The sequence below is a fragment of the Salmo trutta genome, chromosome 21 (assembly GCF_901001165.1).
Source record: "Salmo trutta chromosome 21, fSalTru1.1, whole genome shotgun sequence".
In the NCBI taxonomy this organism is placed as follows: domain Eukaryota; kingdom Metazoa; phylum Chordata; class Actinopteri; order Salmoniformes; family Salmonidae; genus Salmo; species Salmo trutta.
The window spans coordinates 11,057,534-11,084,048 of NC_042977.1; the positions used below are offsets into that span (position 1 = coordinate 11,057,534).

The 26,515-nt window shown below is 42.3% G+C and overlaps 1 protein-coding gene across 1 annotated transcript; it reads left to right on the top strand.

Annotated features, from left to right (window-relative positions):
* Positions 1 to 3,948: 3,948 nt before the first annotated feature.
* On the top strand, positions 3,949 to 23,585 carry LOC115156668 (agouti-signaling protein-like). The gene is made up of 3 exons (XM_029704204.1): positions 3,949 to 4,669; positions 20,737 to 20,813; positions 23,379 to 23,585. The coding sequence occupies exons 1-3, from the start codon at positions 4,561 to 4,563 to the stop codon at positions 23,544 to 23,546; spliced, it is 354 nt and encodes a 117-aa protein (XP_029560064.1). The 5' UTR covers positions 3,949 to 4,560; the 3' UTR covers positions 23,547 to 23,585.
* The last annotated feature ends 2,930 nt before the right edge of the window (positions 23,586 to 26,515 follow it).

The window sequence follows — 26,515 nt, forward strand, 5'->3', positions numbered from 1 at the left end:
CCTCCAACTCAATCATTAAGTTTGCAGACGACACAACAGTAGTGGGCTTGATCACCAACAACGACGAGACAGCCTACAGGGAGGAGGTGAGGGCACTCGGAGTGTGGTGTCAGGAAAACAACCTCTCACTCAATGTCAACAAAACAAAAGGAGATGATCGTGGACTTCAGGAAACAGCAGAGGGAGCACTCCCCTATCCACATCAACAGAACAGCAGTGGAGAAGGTGGAAAGTTTTAATTCCTTGGTGTACACATCACAGACAAACTGAAATGGTCCACCCACACAGACAGTGTGGTGAAGAAGGCGCAACAGCGCAGATTCAACCTCAGAAGGCTGAAGAAATTTGTCTTGGCTCCTAAGACCCTCACAAATTTTTACAGATGCACAATTGAGAGCATCCTGTCAGGCTGTATCACAACTGCACCGTCCAAAACAACAGGGCTCTCCAGAGGGTGGTGCAGTCTGCACAACGCATCACCGGGGGCAAACTACCTGCCCTCCAGGACACCTACACCACCTGATGTCACAGGAAGGCCAAAAAGATCATCAAGGACAACAACCACCCGAGTCACTGCCTGTTCACCCCGCTGTCATCCAGAAGGCGAGGTCAGTACAGGTGCATCAAAGCTGGGACCCGAGAGACTGAAAAATAGCTTCTATCTCAAGGCCATCAGACTGTTAAACAGCCGTCACTAACATAGAGAGGCTGCTGCCTACATACAGACTTGAAATCATTGGCCACTTTAATAAATAGATCACTAGCCACTTTAATAATGTTTGCATATTTTGCATTACTCATCCCATATGTATATACTGTTTTTTTATACCATCTATTGCATCCTGCCTATGCCGCTCGGTCATCGCTCATCCATGTATTTATATGTATATATTCTTATTCCATCCCTTTACTTAGATATGTGTGTATTGGGTAGGTGTGGTGGACTGTAGAACTAGAAGCACAGGCATTTCGCTACACTCACAATAACATCTGATAACCATGTATATGTGACCAATAAAATGTGAAAAATAAGCTAAAAAATAAGTGAACATTTACAAATTATCCAACGGATTATGATCATTTTCGTGTAAAAAAAGTGGAGGTGCAAAAACATAAATGTGCACTCTATTTTCATTTGCTCCATGGGCCAAGTGCGGCCAAGTGGACACAAGGCTGTTTGGATCATCTCAGTCACAGGAATAGCTTTGCAGCCGTTTCTGATTAATAAACAATGCTGGTGGGTGGTAACATTCAAATAAAACCCAGCCTAAGAAGAAAGCAGGCTGAAATAATTTGCATGTCATACTCTTTCATCGGAAAAGGCACCGCATTCACACGGTTTTGCACGAAGTGGCAGCGCAAATATATCATACTTTGGACTAAAACGTTGACACATTGACTTAAATCGTTAAAATCCTTAAATGCTCTGGCCATCGTCTCTCAGCTCGAAAAATTAGATTTCTACTGGTGTGGGCTTTTAAATAAATAAATCAATGTAGGCTACAGGTTGTGTACTGTACATAGCCCAGAGCCCTCTAAAGAGGAACTGCTGTCGTTGTGCCAATTGACCCCACATGTCCTTAGCCAAGTCTAGCGTGGGGGAGGGCATAAATGTCGACAACATCCTGTTTCTTGATGTCGCATTCAGACCAACTCGTGGCCCAAATACCATAACGGTTCGAACATACCTGCACGTGGGTTCAGTGCTGTGGCAGTAAATAACATTACAAAGTTCAAGATTTCCCCTCACAGAGGGCCGTATTAAATATGGGTAGCGCAGTGCAGCTGAGCGCAAGAGCGCATCATCAATCAAGATGTAGATCTCAAGTTGATCCTGCATACAGAACCCATCGGCTTTTACAACAAAAATTAATGAACTGCTGCTACCAGCGGCACTTTGTTAGTATCAGGGAAAGGCTGCTGCTGTCTGACGTAGGGCTCTATTCAATCAGATCCGCTTTAGCCGATATCAGCGTAGTGGTGTCAGAGGTGAAACTGGGTCATCCTATGAAAAAAAAAATTGGACCAGCCATTAAAAAAAAAAAAAAAATACATCGTTTTTTTTTTGTAACCACAACTTAGCCAGATAGTTATTAAAAAACCCTTAACAATGTATATCAACATAAATGACAGCTTAATGTATTTTTATATTTTTACTACATAAAGAAAATGTGTTGCCTTTTTGTCACTGGTGTTACCTATATTTGAATGAGAATTCAGGCTTTCCAGAATGTCATTTGACAATTTCATTGGCATATATAATCAAAGACAGAATGGGATAATTCATGATAATATTAAGAAATGGTTTTGATTAGTAATCATTTTCTTTAAACAAAACACATGTTTCTATAATAACACCAGTGATAGTAATGCCAGTACCCAGACAACTTATATTAAAATCATAGGAGGCTGCTGGGGGGGGGGGACAGTTCATAATAATGTCCGGAATGACACGCGAATGGAATGGCATCAAAAGACCTGGAAACCACATGTTTGATGTATTTGATACCATTCCACCTATTCCGCTCCAGTCATTACCAGGAGCCCGTTCTCCTCAACTAAGATGCAACCAACCTCCTGGGATTAAAACCAGCAGGAACAGTAACACCAGTCACTGTAACACCAGTAACACATCTGCAGAAAGATGGCAGCCACAGTAGCTCAAAACACACTTCTTAAATTGTAAATAAATCACTTAATCATGTGATCAATTATTTTCATCAAATTTCCTTTTCCCCTTACAATAAACTGTGTAATATCAATGACACATATTAAGGCTTTGCATGAAATTACAAAATGAATCATCAAATTGCTAACATTTGAAGAGAGTGCAGACTCGCCATCTGCTTTTCAAGACAGTCCTGCCTCCAATGAACCTTTGACCCAGTAAGAAGTTAGTTTTTATAACGGGGTAATTCAGTGACATTAAATTGAGGGACAGCTATTCCCTGTAAATTACTATAATATTTAGTTGCTATTTTAGTTAAGTAATCCACTAAATAACTATAATGCTTTCCTTTGTATTATGACATTTAAAATGGGAGAAAAATATATATTTTTAACTCTAAATAACTAAACCACAACTCCTGACCCAATCATACCATACAAGCTATTTTCATGGTGTTCTACTCTATATATATAAAAGAACTTGCAATTTAACTGTCTTATGTATGTTTTATAAACCAAAAAATCATTCAATTAAAACAAAAACATGTTGTGTCATTATCTGACTTTTTTGTGTTTTTCCTTGTGGTTAAGGCAGAGAACTGGAAAGCTATCATTTTTCGTAGAATGACCCAACAGCTCCTGGCAATGATTATGCCATACCTGAAGTGGACATTGCCATTAGCTGCGTGGAGTCTCATTAACAGAAATCCCATGCAGCCTTGTTTACAAGTTCGAACACTGGAATGTGAGATGTAATCTACACCAGGCTCGATCATTATTTAGTTTAATGACTTTTCAATTTCAGCGTAATTATTTATATAGCCCGCACTTTCTCATTCTGAACATCTAACTGGAGTGGCCTGGTTGTGGCTTTCTGACATGGCCGGCTCTAGCCTTTTGAGGCCCCCTTGGAGGTCAGGGCCCCTGGACACCTGCCCTGCGTGCCTGGTTGGTATTTAGCCATGATTACTACAAGTTTAGATAACTGGCTAGACTAACTTACTGATCTAAAAATTGTTAGCTGACATGGCTAATTGAGTGACAGCCAGTGACTGATAAAACAATAGCAAATCTGCTGATGCACAACCACATTTTGAAGTTTAACATGATTATTTTTACCTTATTTTAACTAGGCAAGTCAGTTAAGAACACATTCTTATTTACAATAACGGCCTACCCCGGCCAACGGTGGGTCAACTGTGCTGCGCCAATTGTGCGCCACCCTATGTGACTCCAAATCACGACCGGATGTGATTCAGCCTGGATACAGCGAGTAATACAGCCTGAATTTACACCTTGTGTATTCTACTATTCTAACTCTCAACAGTAAATTGAGACCCAGACTGAAAACAATAATTATGTCGTGTATGCTTGGACCCAGGTTCTGTTGCTTAAGCATGGAGCCGGCGCTACTATAAGAGGTTCGCAAAAGAAAAAGAAGAAAAAAAATGATCGCAAAAGCAGCTGCCCCCAGATTTGACAGCTCCGGTTAACGCTTGATCTGATTGAATCTAGACCTTATAGTTAGGTTAAACTATGGAAAACATAATGAAACCCAAATTGGGTTGGTCAACGGTTTACTTCAAAGTCTGAAATACATTGTGGGCGTGGAAGACTTGGCTACACTTAACCCCAATTGTACAACAACCTTCCACAAGAGCGAGAACCTTCTGAGTTACGATATTGATAGCATAAATACATGTTTAGTAAAATAAATATATTCATTTAAACCCTGAGGATAAAAAAAGTTACCTGTAAGTAGCCTATCCCAACGAGTCAAATAAATGTAATAGCGTGCTCTTGCCTGAACAGTGCAGCTGCCTGAGCCTATAACATTATTATCATTATTATTACCACCGGATTCACAGCTTATTCCAAGCATTGGGAGTGGAGATGTTGGGAAAACATTTTCTCTGGATTTATCTCCTTTCGGTGTCTTTTACGTTATTTTTCGCTGAAGATCTGAAGAGGGGTGGGCATAAACAACATGAAAATGATTCAGGTGAAGCCCTTTTGCATGTTTTCTGTTTTGATGAAGCTGGGTTGCGTACGCGTGTTGCTGAGTGAAAAGATGTACTTGAGTGCAAAGACTAGCGGGCAAGTAGTCACACCTTTTGCACGTAAAATGGCAATTTTTACAATTGTATTTAACCTTTATTTTATCAGGGAGTCATACTGAGACAATGTCTCTTTTACAGATGAGCCATGAATTACATAAATTACAGAAAACGCATACAATATAAATACAACGTGCTAGCAGAAAGTACAACATGGTCATAAAAAACGAACACATTCGTCAGTGATAAGGTCCTCAAACAGCCTTCTGAATTGCCCTAGAGGCATCAAAACATCAAATTCATGAACATGTTGAAGATTGTTCCACAAATAAGGTTCAAGAAAACTTAAAGCTGATTTACCTAACTCAGTAGAGACCAAATGAATTTCCAGAGTTAGCCATCCTTGTAACCGGGTGTGGCAACTCCTATGTCTAAAGTTTAGTAAAGATGTTAGGTACAGTCAGTGGGAATTTTTGTAAAAGGGACTTATAAATTAAAACATTGCAATGTATCAACCTATGTGACATCAAAGAGGGCCAACCAACTTTTTGGTAGAGAATGCAGTGAAGAGTACTAAAATTGTCACCCATAATAAAGCACAGTGTACTATGATAAATTGCGTCTAACTACTTTAATGAAGTGGCAGCTGTGTTCATATAGATGATGTTGCTATAGTCTAGGACCGATAGGAATGTTGACTAAATAATCTGCTTTCTACTATTTAGCAGGAGGCATGACCTATTTCTATAGAAGCGCATTTTTTTTATTCTCAGCTTCAATATTCTTTAAAAAAAAAAGACAGCCTTTCATCTATCCAGATGTCCATACAGATGCCTTCGGAAAGTATTCACCCTCCATTACTTTTCCCACATTTTATTGTCTTACAGCCTTAATTTAAAATTAATTAAATTGGGATTTTTGGTAACTGGCCTACACACAATACCCCATAATGTAAAAGTGGAATTATGTTTTTAGACATTTTTACTCATTCATGAAAAATGAACATCTGAAATACCTTGAGTCAATAAGTATTCAACCCCTTTGTAATGTCAAGCCTAAATAAGTTCAGAAGTAAAAATGTGCTTAACAAGTCACATAATAAGTTGCATGGACTCACTCTGTGTGCAATAATACCGTTTAACAATTTTTTTTATGAGTATGTTATCTCTGTACCCCGCACATACAGATCATTTTAAGGTCACTCAGTCGAGCAGTCAATTTCAAACACAGATTCAACCACAAAGACCGGAGAGGTTTTCCAATGCCTTGCAAAGAAGGGAACCTATTGGTAGATTGTAAAAAAAAAGCAGACATTGAATATCCCTTTGAGCAAGGTGAAGTTATAAATTACACTTTGGATGGTGTATCAATACACCCAGTCACTACAAAGATACAGGCGTCCTTCCTAACTTACTTGCCGGAGTTGAAGAAAACCGCTCAGGGATTTCAACATGAGGCCAATGGTAAAAACAGATACTGAGTTTAATGGCTGTGATAGGATAAAACTGAGGATGAATCAACAACATTGTAGTTACTCCACAATACTAACATAACTGACAGAGTGAAAAAAAAACATGCATCCTGTTTGCAACAAGGCACTAAAGCAATACCGCAAAGAATTTGGCAAAGCAATTAACCTTTTGTCCTGAATACAATGTGTTATATTTGGGGCAAATCCAATACAACACATTACTGAGTACCACTCTGTCACGATTGTGTGTAGAAACGGACCAAGGCGCAGCATGAGTACCATTCCACATCTTTATTATATTGTGAAACTTAGCCAAACAAACAATAAACTATAAACGACGACAGAGGTGCAACATGCACTAACTCAAAATAATCAACCACAAACACAGGTGGGAAAAACAACTACTTAAATATGATCCCCGATTAGAGACAACGATGACCAGCTGCCTCTAATTGGGAATCATACAAAAACCCCAACATAGAAAAAATAAACTAGAACACAACATAGAAATAATAAACTAGATAAAAAACCCCAGTCACGCCCTGACCTACTCTACCATAGAAAATAAGAGCACTCTATGGTCAGAACGTGACACACTCTGCATACTTTCAAGCATAGTGGTGGCTGCATCATGTTATGTGTATGCATGTAATTGTTAAGGACTGAGGAGTTTTCCAGGATAAAAAATAAACAAAAATGGAGCACAGGCAAAATCCTGGAGGAAAACCTGGTTCAGTCTGCTTGAAAATCTATGGCAAGACTTGAAAATGGTTGTCTTGCAGCAACCAATTTGACAGAGCTTGAAAAATGTTGGAAAGAATAATGGGACCAAGTCCATATTATGGCAAGAATAGCTCAAATAAGCAAAGAGAAATGACAGTCCATCATTACTTTAAGACATGCATGAAGGTCAGTCAATCTGGAAAATGTTGAGAACTTTGAAATGTTCTTTAAGTGCAGTCACTAAAACCATCAAGCGCTATGATGAAACTGGCTCTCATGAGGACCGCCACAGGAAAGGAAGACCCAGAGGTACCTCATTAGAGTAACCATCCTCGGAAATTGCAGCCCAAATAATTGCTTCACAGAATTCAAGTAACAAAGAAACTAAAGAAACCACTACTAAAGGACACCAATAATAAGAAGAGACTTTCTTGGGCCACCATGTCTTTGTGAGAAGTAAAGTAGGTGAAAAGATGATCTCTGCATGTGTGGTTCCCACCATGAAGTATGGAGGAGGAGGTGTGGGGGTGCTTTGCTGGTGACACTGTCAGTGATTTATTTAGGATTCAAGGCACACTTAACCAGCATGGCTACCACAGCATTCTGCAGCGATAAGCCATCCCATCTGGGACTATCATTTGTTTTTCAACAGGACAATGACCCAAAACACACCTCCAGGCTGTGTAAGGGATATTTGAACAAGAAGGAGAGTGATGGAGTGCTGCATCAGATGACCTGGCCTCCACAATCACCCGACCTCAACCCAATTGAGATGGTTTGGGATGAGTTGGACCACAGAGTGAAGGAAAAGCAGCCAACAAGTGCTCAGCATATGTGGGAACACCTTCAAGACTGCTGGAAAAGCATTCCTCATGAAGCTGGTTGAGAGAAAAATAAAGAAAAACCCTTGAATAAGTAGGTGTGTCCAAACATTTGACTGGTACTGTAAATTAGATATTTCTGGATTTCATTTTCAATACATTTGCAAAAATGTTTAAAAACATGTTTTCACTTTGTCATTATGGGGTATTGTGTGTAGATGGGTGAGAAAACCCCCCAACTTAATCAATTGAATTCAGGCTGTAACACAACAAAGTGTGGAATAAGTCAAGGGGTATGAACACTTTCTGAGGGCAGTGTATATACAAAAGTATGTGGACGCCCCTTCAAATGAGTGGATTAGTCTATTTCAGCCACACCCGTTGCTGACAGGTGTATAAAATTGCCATAGGCAAACATTGGCAGAAGAATAGCCTTACTGAAGAGCTCAGTGACTTTCAACGTGGCACCATCATAGGATGGCACCTTTCCAAAAATTAAGTTTGTCACATTTCTGCCCTGCTTGAGCTGGCCCGGTCAACTGTAAGTGCTGTTACTGTGAAGTGGAAACGTTTAGGAGTAACAACGGCTCAGTCGCGAATTGGTAGGCCAAAGAAGCTCACAGAATGGGACCACCAAGTGCTGAAGCGCGTAGTGTGTAAAAACAGTCTGTCCTTAGTTGCAACACTCACTACTGAGTTCCAAACTGCCTCTGGAAGCAACGTCAGCACAAGATCTGTTCATCGAGAGCTTGCAAACTTGCCGCCATTCGGAAGCTTCATGAAATGGGCTTCCATGGCCGAGCAGCCGCACACAAAACCTAAGATCACCATGCGCAATGCCAAGCGTCAGCTGGAGTGGTGGACTCTGGAGCAGTGGAAACGTGTTCTCTGCAGAGATGAATCACGCTTCACCATCTGGCAGTCCAATGGACGAATCTGGGTTTGGTGGATGCCAGGAGAACGCTCACTGCCCGAATGCATAGTGCCAACTGTAAAGTTTGGTGGAGGAGGAATAATAGTCTGGGGCTGTTTTTCATGTTTCAGGCTAGGCTCCTTAGTTCCAGTGAAGGGAAATCTTAATGCTACAGCATATAATGGCATTCTAGACAATTCTGTGCTTCCAACTTTGTGCCAACAGTTTGGGGAAGGCCCTTTCCTGTTTCAGCATGACAATGCCTCCATGCACAAAGTGAGGTCGATACAGAAATATTTGGTCAAGATTGGTGTGGAAGAACTTTACCGGCATGCACAGACCCCTGACCTCAACCCCAGCAAACACCTTTGGGATAAATTGGAATGCCAACTGCGAGCCAGGCCTAATCAGCCAACATCAGTGCCCGACCTCATAAATGCTTGTGGCTGACTTGAAGCAAGTTCCCGCAGCAATGTTCCAACATCTAGGGGAAAGCCTTCCCAGAAGAGTGGAGGCTGTTATAGCAGCAAAGGGGGGACCAACTCCATATTAATGCTCATGATTTTGAAATGAGAAGTTCGACAAGCAGGTGTCCACAAACTTTTGGTCATGTAGTATATTTGTAAGCAGGGACACGATCAATATGGACACCATCCAATGTGCATATGCTTAAATCATCATAGTTTTAGCTGCAGTCAATACTAATTTCAGGTCAAAAAAGTTTTTCTGTAATACGATGAAGGCAGACTGTAGTTCAGATAGAGCCAGGTCAACCGTGGGGGCAGTAGCACACACAACAGTATCATCGGCATACAAGTGCAGGTTACAATTTTTTACAGACAGGTCGATATTGTTAATGTAAACAGTAAAAACTACAGGACCCAGAATCAACCCCATGCGGGACACCTTTCGTAATATCCAGGAAACCTGATTTAGATACACATTGAGTTCTATCTGTCAAGTTATTTTTAAACCAGTTACTATATATACAGTTGAAGTCGGAAGTTTACATACACCTTAGCCAAATACATTTAAACTCAGTTTCACAATTCCTGACATTAAATCTAAGTAAAAATTCCCTGTCTTAGGTCAGTTAGGATCACCACTTTATTTTAAGAATGTGAAATGTCAGAATAATAGTTGAGAGAATTATTTATTTCAGATTTTATCTCTTTCATCACATTCCCAGTGGGTCAGAAGTTTACATACACTCAATCAGTATTTGGTAGCACTGCCTTTAAATGATTTAACTTGGGTCAAACGTTTCGGGTAGCCTTCCACAAGCTTCCCACAAAAGTTGGGTGAATTTTGGCCCATTCCTCCTGACAGAGCTGGTGTAACTGAGTCCAGTTTGTAAGCCTCCTTGCTCGCACATGCTTTTTCAGTTATGACAACAAAATATCTATACGATCGAGGGCAAGGCTTTGTGATGGACACTCCAATACCTTGACTTTGTTGGCCTTAAGCCATAACTTTGGAAGTATGCTTGGGGTCATTGTGCATTTGGAAGACCCATTTGCGACCAAGCTTTAACTTCCTGACTGACGTCTTGAGATGTTTCTTCAATATATCCACATAATTTTTCTTGTTGCTGTAAATGAGAACACATTCTCATTTACAGCAACAACCTGGGGAATATTTACAGGGAGAGGAGATGAATGAGCCAATTGTAAACTGGGGATGATTAGGTGACCATGATGATATGAGAGCCAAATTGGGAATTTAGCCTGGACACCAGGATTAACACCCATACTCTTACAATAAGTGCCATGGGATCTTTAGTGACCACAGAGAGTCAGGACACCATTGGGATCTTTTTTTAGACCAGGGGAAAGGGTGCTTCCTACTGGCCCATCCAACACCACTTCCAGCAGCATCTGGTCTCCCATCCAGGGACTGACCAGAACCAACCCTGCTTAGCTTCAGAAGCAAGCCAGCAGTGGGATGCAGGGTGGTATGCTGCTGGCAAAAAAGTAACATGACAGGCACATGACAGCCCGCTTGGAGTTTGCCAAAAGGCACCTAAAGACTCTCAGACCATGAGAAACAAGATTCTCTGGTCTGATGAAACCAAGATTGAGCACTTTGGCCTGAATGCCAAGCATCACGTCTGGAGGAAACCTGGCACCATCCCTACGGTGAAGCATGGTGGTGGCAGCATTATGCTGTGGGGATGTTTTTCAGCGACAGGGACTGGGAGAATCATACTTGATTCCAACCTCTCTTTTAAAAAGCATGTGAAAAAGGTAATTCAAATAACCAAATTCAACCTAGCTAATTTCCGATTTATACGAAATTGTTTGACCACAGAGGTAGCAAGACTGTACTTCAAATCGATGATACTCCCCCACTTAACATACTGCTTGACTAGTTGGACCCAAGCTTGCTATACACCATTAAAACCTATTCAGTCTGTCTACAAACAGGCTCTCAAAGTGCTCGATAGGAAGCCCAATAGCCATCATCACTGTTACATCCTCAGAAAGCATGAGCTCCTGAGTTGGGAAAATCTGGTGCAATACACCGACGCATGTCTTGTATTCAAGATCCTAAATGGCCTAGCTCCCCCTCCACTCAGTACTTTTGTTAAACAGAAAATCCAAACATATGGCAGCAGATCCACAAGGTCTGCCATGAGAGGTGACTGTATAGTTCCCTTAAGGAAAAGCACCTTTAGTAAATCCGCTTTCTCTGTGAGAGCGTCCCATGTCTGGAATACACTGCCATCAGACACACATAACTGCACCACATATCACACTTTCACAAAATGCATGAAGACATGGCTAAAGGTCAATCAGATTTGTGAACATAATCCCTAGCTGTGTATTGCCGCTTTCCATGTTGTCTGTTGTCTGTAGCTTGTGAGGTGTGGAAACACTTTGTTTTTATGGATTTTGTCTTGTTGCTTTTTGTTCTATGTTGCTCTGTCTGTATGCTACATCTTGCTTGTCCTATGTTGCTCTGTCTTTATGCTATGTCTTGCTTGTCCTATGTTACTCTGCGTGTGCTCACTGTTCTATGATTGTCTATATTGTAATTGTTTTTAATAACCTGCCCAGGGACTGCGGTTGAAAATTAGCCGGCTGGCTAAAACCGGCACTTTTACTGAAACGTTGATTAATGTGCACTGTCCCTGTAAAAATAAAATAAACTCAATAAACTCAAACTAGTCAGGATCGAGGGAAAGATGAACGGAGCAAAGTACAGAGAGATCCTTGATGAAAACATGCTCCAGAGCCCTCAGGACATCAGACTGGGGCGACGTTTCACCTTCCAACAGGACAACAACCATAAACACACAGCCAAGACAATGCAGGAGTGACTTCGGGACAAGTCTCTGAATGTCCTTGAGTGGACCAGCCAAAGCCCGGACTTCAACCCGATCAAACATCTCTGGAGAGACCTGACAATAGCTATACAGCAACGCTCCCTATCCAACTTGACAGGGCTTGAGAGGATCTGCAGAGAATAATGGGAGAAACTCCCCAAATACAGGTGTGCCAAGCTTATAGCGTCATACCCAAGAAGACTCAATGCTGTAATCGCTGCCAAAGGTGCTTCAACAAAGTACTGAGTAAAGGGTCTGAATTCTTATGTGATATTTTATATTTGTATTTTTAATAAATTTGCAAAAATTTCTACAAACCTCTTTTTGCTTTGTCATTATGGGGTATTGTGTGTAGATTGGTGAAAAAACAAACAAATGATTCCATTTTAGAATAAGGCTGTAACGTAACTGTTTTTTCTTTGTCGTTATGGGGTATTGTGTGTAGATTGATGAAAAAACGAACAAATTAATATATTTTAGAATAAGCCTGTAATGTAACAAAATGTGGAAAAAGTTTAGGGGTCTGAATACTTTCCGAAGACACTATATATATATATATATATTGTTTTGTACATAATTATTGACAGATTGCTAGGGCGATTTATGTGGTACATTTTGCATTTGAAATAATTTCCATTATTTCATTGTGAATACACAAACATCAGCTGGCGCACACCCAGAAAAATTATTTTATGTGGAGGTGCTGACTAATAGCGAATAAACTATACAAATAAAGAGAGTCGCACACTCTATATATGAAAATAATATTGATGAGATTAAATAGTAGTGATGAGCGATTAGTGCTTTTTGAGGTTGGTTTGATTTCAGTTCGATTAATAAATTATCAAAGTAATCGTTTTGAAATACCAACTATCAATCATTTAGATCATGTATTTTCATGTAGAGACACCTCACATGCCAACTGCTCTCAAGTCTCTGTCCCTCTTGCACATTCTCCTCTTGTACATTCGTCTCTCTTTTATCTTCTTTGGTATTATGTCGGTCTGCAAATAAATGTCATAGGTGCATACCGCCACCTTCTGCATTGGCTGTGTGTCAGCCTACTATTTTGTAGTTTGAATTCATTACACATTGTGATAAAATTGCCCTACCAACTAACCCGACACCAATTAAAACCTCATCACTATTCCACTACTTTGGCCCTTTCTGATCCTGCACCAGACCAGCAGCCTGGGAGGACGGGACGCTATCGTACTCTGTAGTTACCACCACAACATCTATCCTCATTACGTACCATTCCTGCGGTACAGTTGACAACCATGGTCATGAATGCCAACAAAACAACCTTACAGAAGTGCATGTTTTTCCTATCACTCTCTATTGAACTTGGCCTAGTCACAGGATCCTTCACGCTGGACCCATCTTCCTCTACTACTATCTTCTACCTAGCAACCTCAACCTGCTTTTCTCTCACCGGACACTTGTGATCTGCAGCACCATGGGTACCCCTACAGTTTAAGCACACAACTTTTCCCACTGGTACTACACATTCCCTTGTCTCATGTCCTCCTAAACAATTCTCACATCTAGGAACCTCCCTCTTACACACTGCTGCCACATGACCATAAGCTTGACACCTAAAACACCGTAATGGGTTCGGGACAAAAGCTCTCACGGGATAACTGACACATCCTAACTTGACTTTACCTAGTTAAAAACTCTGCATCCAAACACAGTCTTCTCTGTTTCACCACGCTCTCCACCGGGCCTGCATCACACCAAACGCTGGGCGTCACAGACACCGGGAATCTTCCATTTCAGTTGACCCGCCTCAACACTTAATGCCACGCCAGTTATCACTCCTTTCAATGGCGCCCTACTCCATGGTGCGGAGCGACCTTTGGACAGCAGAAAAGCAAAAAACTCGACACGATTCCACTTCGAGTCACTTTCACCGACCCAACATTCCCCAACCTCTTCTCCACTCAACCTGACACCACATATGGATCAGCCATGTTCCTTTTTTCTTCTGCAGCAGTCCATATTAATCTTAATATGTTCAACTCTCTTCTTTTTTTCCCCTGCTTGCCTTCTTACCGACCTCAATGGGTTCCCTTGACTCCATCTTCAAGTTCAACAACCATTCGGGCGTACCTACCATCTTGGGACAGCCCTCGCTTTTAAAAGTCAGTGATTTTCAAGGAAGGGAAACAAGGAAAGTAAGTCATTGAAGACCACAGTCCACAGTGTCTCATGAGAGAAGGTGAAATCATGTCAGTGGATAGAAGGAATTGCGAGCCTGAGCTCTTAACGAAAACACCAGATTAATTCATACCTCTTTATTTACAAGACTTTAAATGCCCACACCAGTAAAAATCCACTTTTCTAGTTGAAAGACGGTGGACAGAGCTTACCCATGATGTTGCACAATGATTTAAGGCAATAAGTCATCGTTTTAGAATGGTACCATCCACCAGAATGGCATTGTTAATTAATCAGAAACACCTGCAAATTTCACGAGTTGGGACTGAGCTGAGCAATATAATAGATGTGCCCTTCATTACGCACACCTGTCACCATCATTACGAGCAGCTGTGCAATATTGGACTCACCTGGACGCCATTACTTTGTTGATTACCCCCTCTTTATCTGTCTGCTCCTCAGTTTTTTCCTTATGTCAGCATTTCCCCCCTGTCCATTGTTTATTAAATGTTCACTCCCTGTACTTGCTTCTCGTCTCCAGCGTCTGTCCTTACAGAATGCTGACACCACTAAAGGAAGCATCAGGGAGGTGCCTCAGCTAGCTTGTCAGGCTTCCACGCCTTAGCTGGCTCGAGAGGTCTTCTTGCCTCGGTTGGCTCGGCAGGCGCCCACCCAATGTCATGCTTCAGCCGGCCCATCAGGCTCCCACGCCTCTGCCGGTTCGTCTGGCTCCCATGCCTCAGCCGGTTCGTCTGGCTCCCACGCCTCAGACGGTTCATCTGGCTCCTACGCCTCAGACGGTTCATCTGGCTCCTACGCCACAGCCGGCTCGCCAGGCTCCCATGCCTCTGCCGGCTCGTCTGGCTTCTATGCCTCAGCCAGCTTGTCCAGCGGCCATGCCTCGGTCGGCCCGTCCGGCTTGCCCAGGTGGAATGCGGGTGGCGGCCCTAGAGGTGGGGGGTACTGTCATGCCTGCTCCCGCTCCCCCTCTCTGGTGCTCGAGGGCACCAGGCTGCCCTTCATTACACACACCTGTCACCATCATTACGCGCAGCTGCGCAATATTGGACTCCATTAATTTTTGATCACCCCCTTTATAGCTGTCTGCACCTCAATTTGTTCCCTGTGTCAGCGTTGATGTCGTTATTTTGCCCCTGTCCAGACACTGTTCCTGTTCTGTTTCATGTCCGTTGTTGTTGTCCATGTCCGTTTTTGTTTTCCATGTCCGTTGAATCTCCTTTTGCCCGCGTAAAAGGAGATTCCACAAACAGTTTTATCTATTTTGTGCTGTTGTTACATCAAGTTTTGGTGTTTCGTGTCAAATGTGTTTAGGGTGTTGTTACAAATAATTTGCGGCTTGCATCATGAGTAAAGCCATTGTAGCCTATCATTTCAGTTCCCCTAGCTGTGAGAACCCTGCTATCCATATTACCGGAGCTTCATCTTATTCTTTCTATTTCTATGGCGGATTCGCAGCTGCAATTTATGGAAGATGACAAAACTTTGAAGATAACAATAGTTGGCAAAGTCAATGATACTGGTTTCCCCTATCCATCTGTGGCGAAGTTTTCCCTACATGCGTATGAGAAATAGAGCTTCAGAACCAGCCATAGGCTAGCTGGCTAATCTTTTGAATAAGGTGTAGCAACAACAGATAACATTAGTTGGCTAGGTAAGGTTAGCATGCTAGCTAGCTACACTGACAGCTGTCAGTGGCCTACTTGTTGTTATTTCTACACTCCATAACATTCCCATCCCCAATTCGTGAATATGTACAGTGAGCACCATAATTCATTGAACAGTGACCATTTTTTAAATATATTTTGGTTCTGTACTCTAGCACTTTGAGTTTGAAAGGATACAATGACAATGAGGGTGAAGTGCAGTCTGTCAGCTTTAATTTGAGGGTATTTTCATACACATCGGATGAACCATTTAGAAATGACAGCACCTTTTGTATATGGTCCCCCCTATTTTAAGGTAATACAAGTATTTGTTGAATTGGCTTCACAGATGTGTGTCATTAGGCAGGTGTATTCATTTGTGTCGTTAGTGAATGCAGGAGAGCTGTTGATGAATAGTATTGATTCTAGACTTTGCTATTGCCTTCGGAGGTTGTTGTTGGGGTGTGACAACATGAGGAAGACCACAGTGTCAATGCAAATGAAGCTGTCCGTCATAAGGCTCAGAAATGAAAGTCATCAATCAGGAACATTGCAAAAACCCTGGGCATGCCCAAGTCAACAGTTTGGTTCATCATTAACAAGAAAAAAACAACCGGTGAACTCAATTATGTCAAAAGACCCGGTAGACTGAGGAAGACCACTGTAGTGGATGACCGGAGAATACTCTCTATGGTGAAGGAACCCCCCTGACAACAGCCCAACAGATCAAAAACACTCTCCTGTATGCAGGTGTAGATGTGTCAAAGTCTACCATATGTAGAAGACTACACCAGCAGGACTACAGAGGGTACACTACAAGATGCAAACCACTGATAAGCCTGAAGAACAGAAAGGCAATATTACAGTTTGCTAAAAAGCACCTAAAAGAGCCCCAAGAGTTCTGGAAATAAGTATTGTGGACAGATGAGACAAAGATGAACATGTACCAGAGTGATGGAAAGAGGAAAGTGTGGAGAAAAAAAGAGACATGCCCATGATCCAAAGCATACCACCTCATCCGTGAAACATGGTGGAGGAGGTGTTATGGCTTGGGCCTGTATGGCTGACAGTGGAACAGGCTCACTTGTCTTCATCGATGATGTGACTGCAGACAGAAGTAGAACAATGAATTCTGAAGTCTACAGAAATAATTTGTCTGCTCAGATAAAACCAAATGCCTCTCAACTCATTGGACGGGACTTCATCATGCAACAAGACAATGACCCTAAACATACTGCTAGAGCAACGAAGGAGTTTTTGATGGCCAAAAAGTGGAAAATCCTTCACTGGCCGAGTCAATCACCGGATCTGAATCCAATTGAACATGCATTTTACATGCTGAAGAGGAGACTGAAGGCAATAAATCCCCGAAACAAGCAGGAACTGAAGATGGCTGCAGTACAGGCCTGGCAGAGCATCACCAGGGAAGATACCCAGCGTCTGGTGATGTCGATGCATCGCAGACTTCAAGCAGTCATTGCATGCAAAGGATATGCGACCAAATATTAACAATGATTACTTTATTCTACATTATGTTAAACTGTCCAATGTTTTTTGATGCCCGAAAATGGGGGGGACTATGTACAAAAGCTTCTATAATTTCTAAACAGTTAATCCAATATGTATGAAAATACCCTCAAATTAAAGCTGACAGTCTGCACTTCACCCTCATTGTATCCTTTCAAACTAAAAGTGCTAGAGTACAGAACCAAAATAACAACAAAAAAAATGTCACTGTCCAATGAATTATGGTGCTCACTGTATAAGCAGCCTGCGTCCTTCTTCAGAGGTGGAACCTAAAGGACAATTTCTGCTATAGAACAGGAATTATGTTGAAATAGGGGCCGCTGTCACGGCTGTCGTACGAAATAGAATGGGACCAAAGAGCAGCGTGTGTATCGTTCCACATATTCTTTATTAAACTGTGAAACTATGTAAGACAATACAATAAACTAACAAACAAAAAACAACAAACCGTGACGAAGCGGTACAACATACACTAACTCAAAATACAATCTCCCACAACCCCAGGTGGGAAAAACAACTACTTAAGTATGATCTCCAATTAGAGACAACGATGGCCAGCTGCCTCTAATTGGAGATCATCCCCCCAAAAAACATAGAAATACAGAAATTAGAGCATAACATAGAAAATCTAAACTAGACACAACCCCGTCACGCCCTGACCTATTCTACCATAGAAAATAAAAGTTTCTATGGTCAGGACGTGACAGTACCCCCCCAAATGTGCATGGATTGTGGATTGTCACCGGAGGCTCTGAACTGGGAACCCCCGCTGGAGGATCTGGACTGCGGGCCGACGCCGGAGACTCTGGACTGCGGGCTGACTCCGGACTGCGGGCCGACACCGGAAGCTCCGGACTGCGGGCCGACGCCGGAAGCTCCAGACTGCGGGCCAACGCCGGAAGCTCCAGACTGCGGGCCAACGCCGGAAGCTCCAGACTGCGGGCCAACGCCGGAAGCTCCAGACTGGGAACTGTCGCCGGAAGCTCCGGACTGGGAACTGTCGCCGGAAGCTCCGGACTGGGAACTGTCGCCGGAAGCTCCGGACTGGGAACTGTCGCCGGAAGCTCCGGACTGGGAACTGTCGCCGGAAGCTCCGGACTGGGAACTGTCGCCGGAAGCTCCGGACTGGGAACTGTCGCCGGAAGCTCCGGACTGGGAACTGTCGCCGGAAGCGCTGTCGCTGGGAACTGTCGCCGGAAGCGCTGTCGCTGGGAATGCGTACTGGAGGCCTGATGTGTGGGGCTGGCACAGGTGGCACCAGACTGGTAACACGCACCTCAGGGCGAGTGCGGAGAGCAGGAACAGGACACACCAGACTGATCAGGCCTTCAGTGCGCCTGCCGCGTGGGGCTGGCACAGGTGGCGCCAGACTGGTGACATGCACTTCAGGGCTAGTGCGAGGAGCAGGCACAGGATATACTGGACCGTGAAGGTGCACTGGAGATACGGTGCGCATCACCGCATAACACGGTGCCTGCCTGGTCACACGCTCCCCACGGTAAGCACGGGGAGTTGGCTCAGGTCTACAACCTGACTCCGCTAATCTCCCCGTGTGCCCCCCCCCCAAAAGAGCTGTCTCTCGGGCTTCCGTCGTTGCCATGCTAGTTCCTCGTATCGTCGCCGTTCCTCTCTCGCTATCTCCACCTGCTTCCATGGCAGGATCTTGTCCCCTGCCATTACCTCCTCCCAGGTCCAGGATGTCCTCCACTCTCTTTTCTCCCGGGCCCAGGATCCCTGCTCCTCCTGGGCACGCTGCTTGGTCCTTTGGTAGTGAGAGATTCTGTCACGGCTGTCGTACGAAATAGAATGGGACCAAAGCGCAACGTGTGTATCGTTCCACATATTCTTTATTAAACTGTGAAACTATGCAAGACAATACAATAAAATAAAAAATAAAAAATAAATGTGACGACGCAGTGCAACATACACTAACTCAAAATACAATCTCTCACAACCCCAGGTGGGAAAAACAACTACTTAAGTATGATCTCCAATTAGAGACAACGATGACCAGCTGCCTATAATTGGAGATCATCCAAAAACAACAACATAGAAATACAGAAACTAGAACATAACAACATAGAAAATCTAAACTAGACACAACCCCGTCATGCCCTGACCTACTCTACCATAGAAAATAAAAGCTTCTATGGTCAGGACGTGACAGCCGCATTGCCCTCTGGTGGGGGCCTTTAAGCCATCACCATATGAGTTATTGCATCTGAGTTTGTTTAAAAGAGATTAAATCTCTAAAAACAGTCGATGCTTTGGAAACCTTCTGGGGACAAAGTCTCCATTGAGTTTATGAATCAGGGTTGATTTACTTTGGCAAGATATGTGCACACAATTATTTGATTAATTTGTCATTAACATTAACAGCCAGATGGCCATTTAGTTCACTCTGTGCTTTGGGATTTTTGGCTCATGATAGGAGGAAATATTAAGATGCTGTCACGGGGGGTCATAAGGAGAGGACCAAAACGCAGCGGGAATATGTACACTCATCTTCTTTATTACGGACAAAGAAGGAAAAACCCAAAACAAACACGTATACAAAACACAACGACTAACATGCCGGTAAGGCACAAAGCTATACACAGCACAAGCTCCCACAAAAACCCATGAAAACAAACTCCTACTTATAGGATCCTCAATCAGAGGCAACAATAACCAGCTGCCTCCAATTGAAGGTCCAACCCCAATTAACTAAACATAGAAATACAATAGATTAGATAGAACATAGAAAAATACTAACATAGAACATAGACTAACAAACCCCGGACCACATAAACCAAACACCCCTCTACCTAAATACATATCCCAAACCACATGAAACAAACACCCCCTGCCACGTCCTCACCAAACTATAATAACAAATAACCTTATTACTGGTCAGGACGTGACTGATGCAATGATGTATGATAGCGTTGTACTGTTTCGTATCATAAAGCATACCAAATTGTGATCGTCTACATACAACATTCTGGCATTCTACCATTCATCACAAGGCTGGACTGAAAAGTAAAACTTTTTCATCCAGCCTCCACCACCTGATGCTGTGTATGTACTGCATCAGATGAGCTCTTTATGATGGAACTATTTTGACATTAAGACATTTAGAGTAAAAGGTTGCATTATTAAAAGGATAGTTCACCTGAATTACAAATATACTTCATAATATGGATTCATGCAGGGTCGGACTGGGACCAGAAATCAGCTGGGCATTTCTGCACACCAGCCAATTTTTTTTGATGTGTGAGGAAAAAACACCAGGAAATGTTGCACACTTTTATTAATGGGCAGTTCTACTGAACAACTTGCACAGACATTCTCAGGACCTTTTCAAATGTTCAAAATCACCTGGTCTAATCATGCATCCTTGTTTCATATTTCCAACTATAGTTTGGAGCCAAGGGAAATCCAGGAGACTATTTGCCAGGAGAAAGATTTCACCCCATCAGGGACAACACTATGTTGCAGTAAGTTGTGTATTTGTATTTTTTTTAATTTAACCTTTGTTTAACTAGGCAAGTCAGTTAAGAACAAATTCTTATTTACAATGACAGCCCAGGAGCAGTGGGTTAACTGCCTTGTTCAGGGGCAGAACAACAGATTTTTACCTTGTCAGCTCGGGGATTCAATCCAGCAACCTTTCGGTTACTGTCCCAACGTTCTAACCACTAGGCTACCTGCTGACCCTAAATCTCTACCCCCTTTAAAACTATAGCAGGAACAATGTACTAAATCATGGTTAAAGAGGTTGTGAGGAGAAACTGTGTGGCTCAGTTGGTATAGCATGGCACTTGCAATGCCAGGGTTATGGGTTTGATTCCCATGGGGGAAAATGTATGCACTCACTACTGTAAATTTCTCTAGATAAGTCTCTGGTAACTGTCAAGGACCAGAACTTTTTAAGTAGAATAATTACTGTAGGAAGAAATTAACTGGAAATTGATCAATCTCAAATGTAATTGTCTGGATATAAACATTAATTACTTCCCTTAGTCATTCACTAACTTTGCAAATCATCTATGGGAGTTTTTCCTTATGAGAGTCAGTCGAGAGGCTACTGTGATAACTGAAATCGTAATAGTGATTTAGCTGTAACTATAATTGGGTAAATTATAGTATTGTAAGCATTGGCGAAAATCTGATGTCAACTTTGGAGGGGACAATTACATGAAATTTTCTCAAGAGCAATTCCTGAGGGGGACACCAAAAGTAGTGCTGTAACACATAGCCTACATTGTAATATGGTAAATGTATATTGAGGAACCAAAGAAATAAGGTGTTTGCCGTACTCCTAACTACCGGTACCCAAAACTACACAACTAATCACAATAGCAATACCATTGCCTTAAACTGGTGACTGAACTAAGATTTGTTAAAGTTGAGAGTGGGGGTATCCATGGCATTTTCCAATTATGTTCCTATTTTACAAGTCAAAAAAATGGAGAACCTTTCATAATGTTGCCAAACAAAGACTCAACAAACTTACCTGAGACTCCCTGTCTCTGCCAGTCTGTCCCGGCATATCTGTCCCCAACTCTGCTGTCTGTGTGCCATCTGTTGCCTGCTCTGCCTAATGACATCATTGTGAAACATTTCCATTAGAATTTCATTTCTTTCTTATGAACATTTTATCAACTAGTCTTTGAGATATTAGGCTACTAGGGTTCTTACTATGCGTTTTGGTGTATTGAAAAATACTCTGATGTCCGTCTTTTATTTTTCTGCCATTTTTCTACCTGGCTGGCTGGCTGGCTACACACACACACAGTGTGTAGGTTATTTATAGTAGGAGATGGGCTTCTATCATCTTCAATCATTCTATTTGGGCTTCGATCTAAAAGGTAGCTAGCAAATGTGAAACGGATTAAAATGACAAGAGTTGACAGCTGTATGAGTTCACCATTTACACAACATATGCTGCAACCTTTTGTAATTTTAATAGTTTGTTTCATATTGGCTGGCTTCCAACAATAGCTGAATTTGCAAAGCTAGCGAGCACCAATTCAGTTTCAGTGGTGTTTGCTATAATCTTTGCTACCCGGGTTAAATAAAGGTGAAATAAAATAAATAAATAAAAGTTCACTTGCGACAATTTAGCTTTTGCAACGAGACCATTAAATATATTTAAGACAATGGTAGAAGAGAGTGTAGTTCTGCTCAGTTTGGATTTCAGTTTATCGCTAACCTTATCACAGGGATTTTGAAGCACTAACTTACATCATCTGCATGCTGATTCCATCTTTGACGACGCCACATAAATGGAATAGGTACTAGCTAGCTTAATAGTTAATATTTGCGCGCTAGCTCTGCATATTCAGCTAGTGTGTGTGCGCAATTGACTGGATTAACCTCACGTCAGTTACGTAGCAAGCTAAGGAACTGGCAGTGGATCAAACCATTGTGAGGCAAAGGGTGGGGGGGTTGCAATCTTTTGAAACTTAAAAACGCGCTATTAAGTGTCTATAATCAGCACAATTGCTTTCATTGCGTATTATTAATATTATTTAAATTACATAGTTACGTTTCAGTGATATATTGCCCCTGATTGTAAGGCTGACGGTAAAAATATGGATCCATCGACACTGCGACTTAGACTCAAGGTTTAATCAGTGTCTTATAACATCTTTCAGGGGACAAATAAAATAAAAGGTAAAATCATATGAGCAGAGAGCGAGGCACAAGAGGCGTGGCTTCAAATCCAACTGCTGGCATCAAATGTAAGGCAGACTAAAGAATAGATCCATGGACACTTCAATATGACTTCAATATGACACTTCAATATGACTTCAATATTACACTCATGGGGACAAATAAAATGAAAGAGCGAAACACCTTGTACGAACTCTAAACTGAACAACTCCCAGCAAACCCTGTTCTTTATACTAGAGACAGAGCATTCGCTATCAAAAATCAAAGTCTCACAATACAGGCCCCCCAGTAATAATGCCTTGTGATTCAGTATGTATATTATATTTTCTCAATTACTGATATGGGGTGTTCAAACATATTTTTCCCTGTGGGTGATGTTTTAGAAACACAAGCCTGAGCCTGCAGCTCCTGCCCAGCGGTGTGGTCGTCTGATGGAAAGCTGTCTCTATCATACCCCCTGCTGTGACCCCTGCGCCTTTTGCCGCTGTCGCCTCTTCAACACCGTCTGCCACTGCTTGAGACCGGGCCTGCACTGTCCCAAAAAGACCTAGACACACACACACACACACACACACACACACACACACACACACACACACACACAACCATTCACCACATATACACACACACACACACACACACACACACACACACACACACACACACACACACACACACACACACACACACACACACACACACACACACACACACAACCATTCACCACATATACACACACACAACTACCACTGAACTGTCCCCAAGAAGACCACCTACAGGCAAACACACATACTACACACACTCGCACAAACACATACACTGAGTGTACAAACATTAGGAACACCTGCTCCTGCTCTTTCCATGACGTAGACTGACCAGGTGAATCCAGGTGAAAGGTATGATCCATTGTTGATGTAGTTTGTTAAATCCACTTCAATCAGTGTAGATGAACGGGGGGAGACGGGTTAAAGAAGGATTTTTAAGCCTTGAGACTGTTGAGACATGGATTGTGTATGCGTGCCATTCAGAGGATGAATGGGCAAGACCAAAGATTTGTGCCTTTGAACAGGGTATGGTAGTAGGACTCAGGCGTACCGGTTTGTGTCAAGAACTGCAACGCTGCTGTTTTTTTTCACTTTCAACAGTTTCCCGTGTGTATCAAGAATTGTCCACCACGCAAAGGACATCCAGCCAACTAGACACAACTGTGTGAAGCATTGGAGTCAACCTGGGCCAGCATCCCTGTGGAACGCTTGCTACACCTTGTAGAGTCCATGCTCTGACTAATTGAGGCTGTTCTGAGGGCAAAAGGGGTGCAACTCAATATTAGGAAGGTGTTACTTACTTGTTACTTACTTCACAGATATTCATGCAAAATACATTTCGACCTCATGAATGACAGATTAAATATTGTAAGGCCCACAATAATTTCCATGTGTGTGTATAGACGTTGTATGAATTCATTGTGGACGTGAAACAGTATATGTTTCATGTCCTTTCTTACATAACTATATTAATTCTGCTTTTGTATAACTGTGCACCTCTGCTAGATTCTGGGTCATGTTGATCCAATGCTAACCACAAAAAAAGAAAACATAAACTTGTGACAAACATCCTCTCCATATTTTTTCTGTCGAATATTTGTTAGCCTCACTCATCCTCTTTTAATTGTTATTCTCACCAGTTATCCCTGCTGGCAAAAAATATTGCTCTATGCTCAATAATAGCTTTTGCCGCTGTGGTCACGTACATTTTTAAATGGCTAGCAAACTACCCGGTGGATTAAGGTGGATAAGAGGTAGTGAGAGCTCGTGGTGAGGAAAATAACAGTTAAGAATGCAGACAATGAGTAGTTATAAAGGATAACAACCCACAGAAATGTGTTCCAAGTGAACATAACAACAACCTCAAACACACCTCAAAAGCACCCTGGAATGGTTCAAGAAGAAATGCTGGACTGTTCTGGAGTGGCCAGCAAAGACACCAAATCTGATTCACATCCATAACATATGGCGAGAGCTGACAACAGCAGTTGGTGGAGGGCACCCTGTAGCAACTGATAATGTAATAACTGCCAATAATGTAATAGTTGCTAATAATGTAATACATTTTGCATTTATAATGTAATAAATGCTAATTATGTAATACATTGCCAATAATGAAATAAGTATGCTGAAAGTATTACGTGATGAAGTTTCTGCACATAACGTAATAATCCAATTATTATGACATTATGCGTTGATTATTACATTGTAAAGTGGTTTTAAAGAAACTGCAATAGTGTAATAACTTAAAAAATAACTTAAACTAAAATCACTCTTTCTTTAATGGCATGCCTATTAAGTGTCACACACTTGAGGAACACTTTGTTTAAAAAAAAAATATTTCCACCAAAGAAAACAAGTGATAGACAACAATACAGATAAAAACAAATTCAAACGGAAAAAAACTGCAGGTGTGGTTGGAAGCCCACGGGCTTATATGAAAGCCACACTTCCTTGTTGTTTGCATTTGCATCTAGACTTGCAAGGGGGGGGATACTATTGCACTTAAGTATTCACACCCCTGAGTCAATACATGTTAGAATCACCACATTTCTTGCATTAAACTCTGCAACTGTTTTAAAGTCACCATTGGCCTCATGGTGAAACCCATGAGCGGTTTCCTTCCTCTGAGTTTAGAAGGATGCCTGTATCTTTGTAGTGACTGGGTGTCACGTCCTGACCAGTAAAGGGGTTATTTGTTATTGTAGTTTGGTCAGGGGGTGTTTGTTTTATGTGGTTCGGGGTTTGTTGGGATATGTACTTATGTAAGAGGGGTGTTTGTTTTATGTGTTCCAGGGTTTTTGGGTATTGTTCTATGTTTTGTATTTCTATGGTTTTTCTATGTTGTGTATTTCTTTGTTGGCCTGGTATGGCTGTCAATCAGGAACAGCTGTACATCGTTGTTGCTAATTGGGAGTCACACTTAGGTAGCCCTTTTTCACCTGTCTTTTGTGGGAAGTTGTTTTTGCACTGCTGTGTTTATCCTGCAAGACTGTTTGTCGTTCGTTTGTTTTCTTGTTTTGTTATTAAGTGCCTCAATAAAAGTAAATATGAGCACTCAACCGCTGCGCCTTGGTCTACTCCATACAATGACCGTTACAGAACTACCCACCACCAACGGACCGAGCAGCAGAGGAACTATGTGGACTACAAAGAATCATGGACATGGGAGGAAATTCTGGACGGGGCTGGACCATGGCACCAGGCTGGTGAATACCGTCGCCCACCGGAGGAGATAGAGGCAGGCAAGACGGAGCTGCGCCTGTATGAGGCTTTATACGCGCCGATTGGGAAGCACGAGAGGCACCCCCAAGAAATGTTTTGGGGGGGGCACACGGGTAGTTTGGCTGGGCCAAGGGTGAGCCCTAAGCCAACTCCCCGTGCTTATTATGGGGAGCATATGGAGTGGAGAGCGCCGGAGTATGCGGAGTGGAGTGGAGAGCGCAGTCCCCGTCCAGAGCTTCTGGCGACAGTGC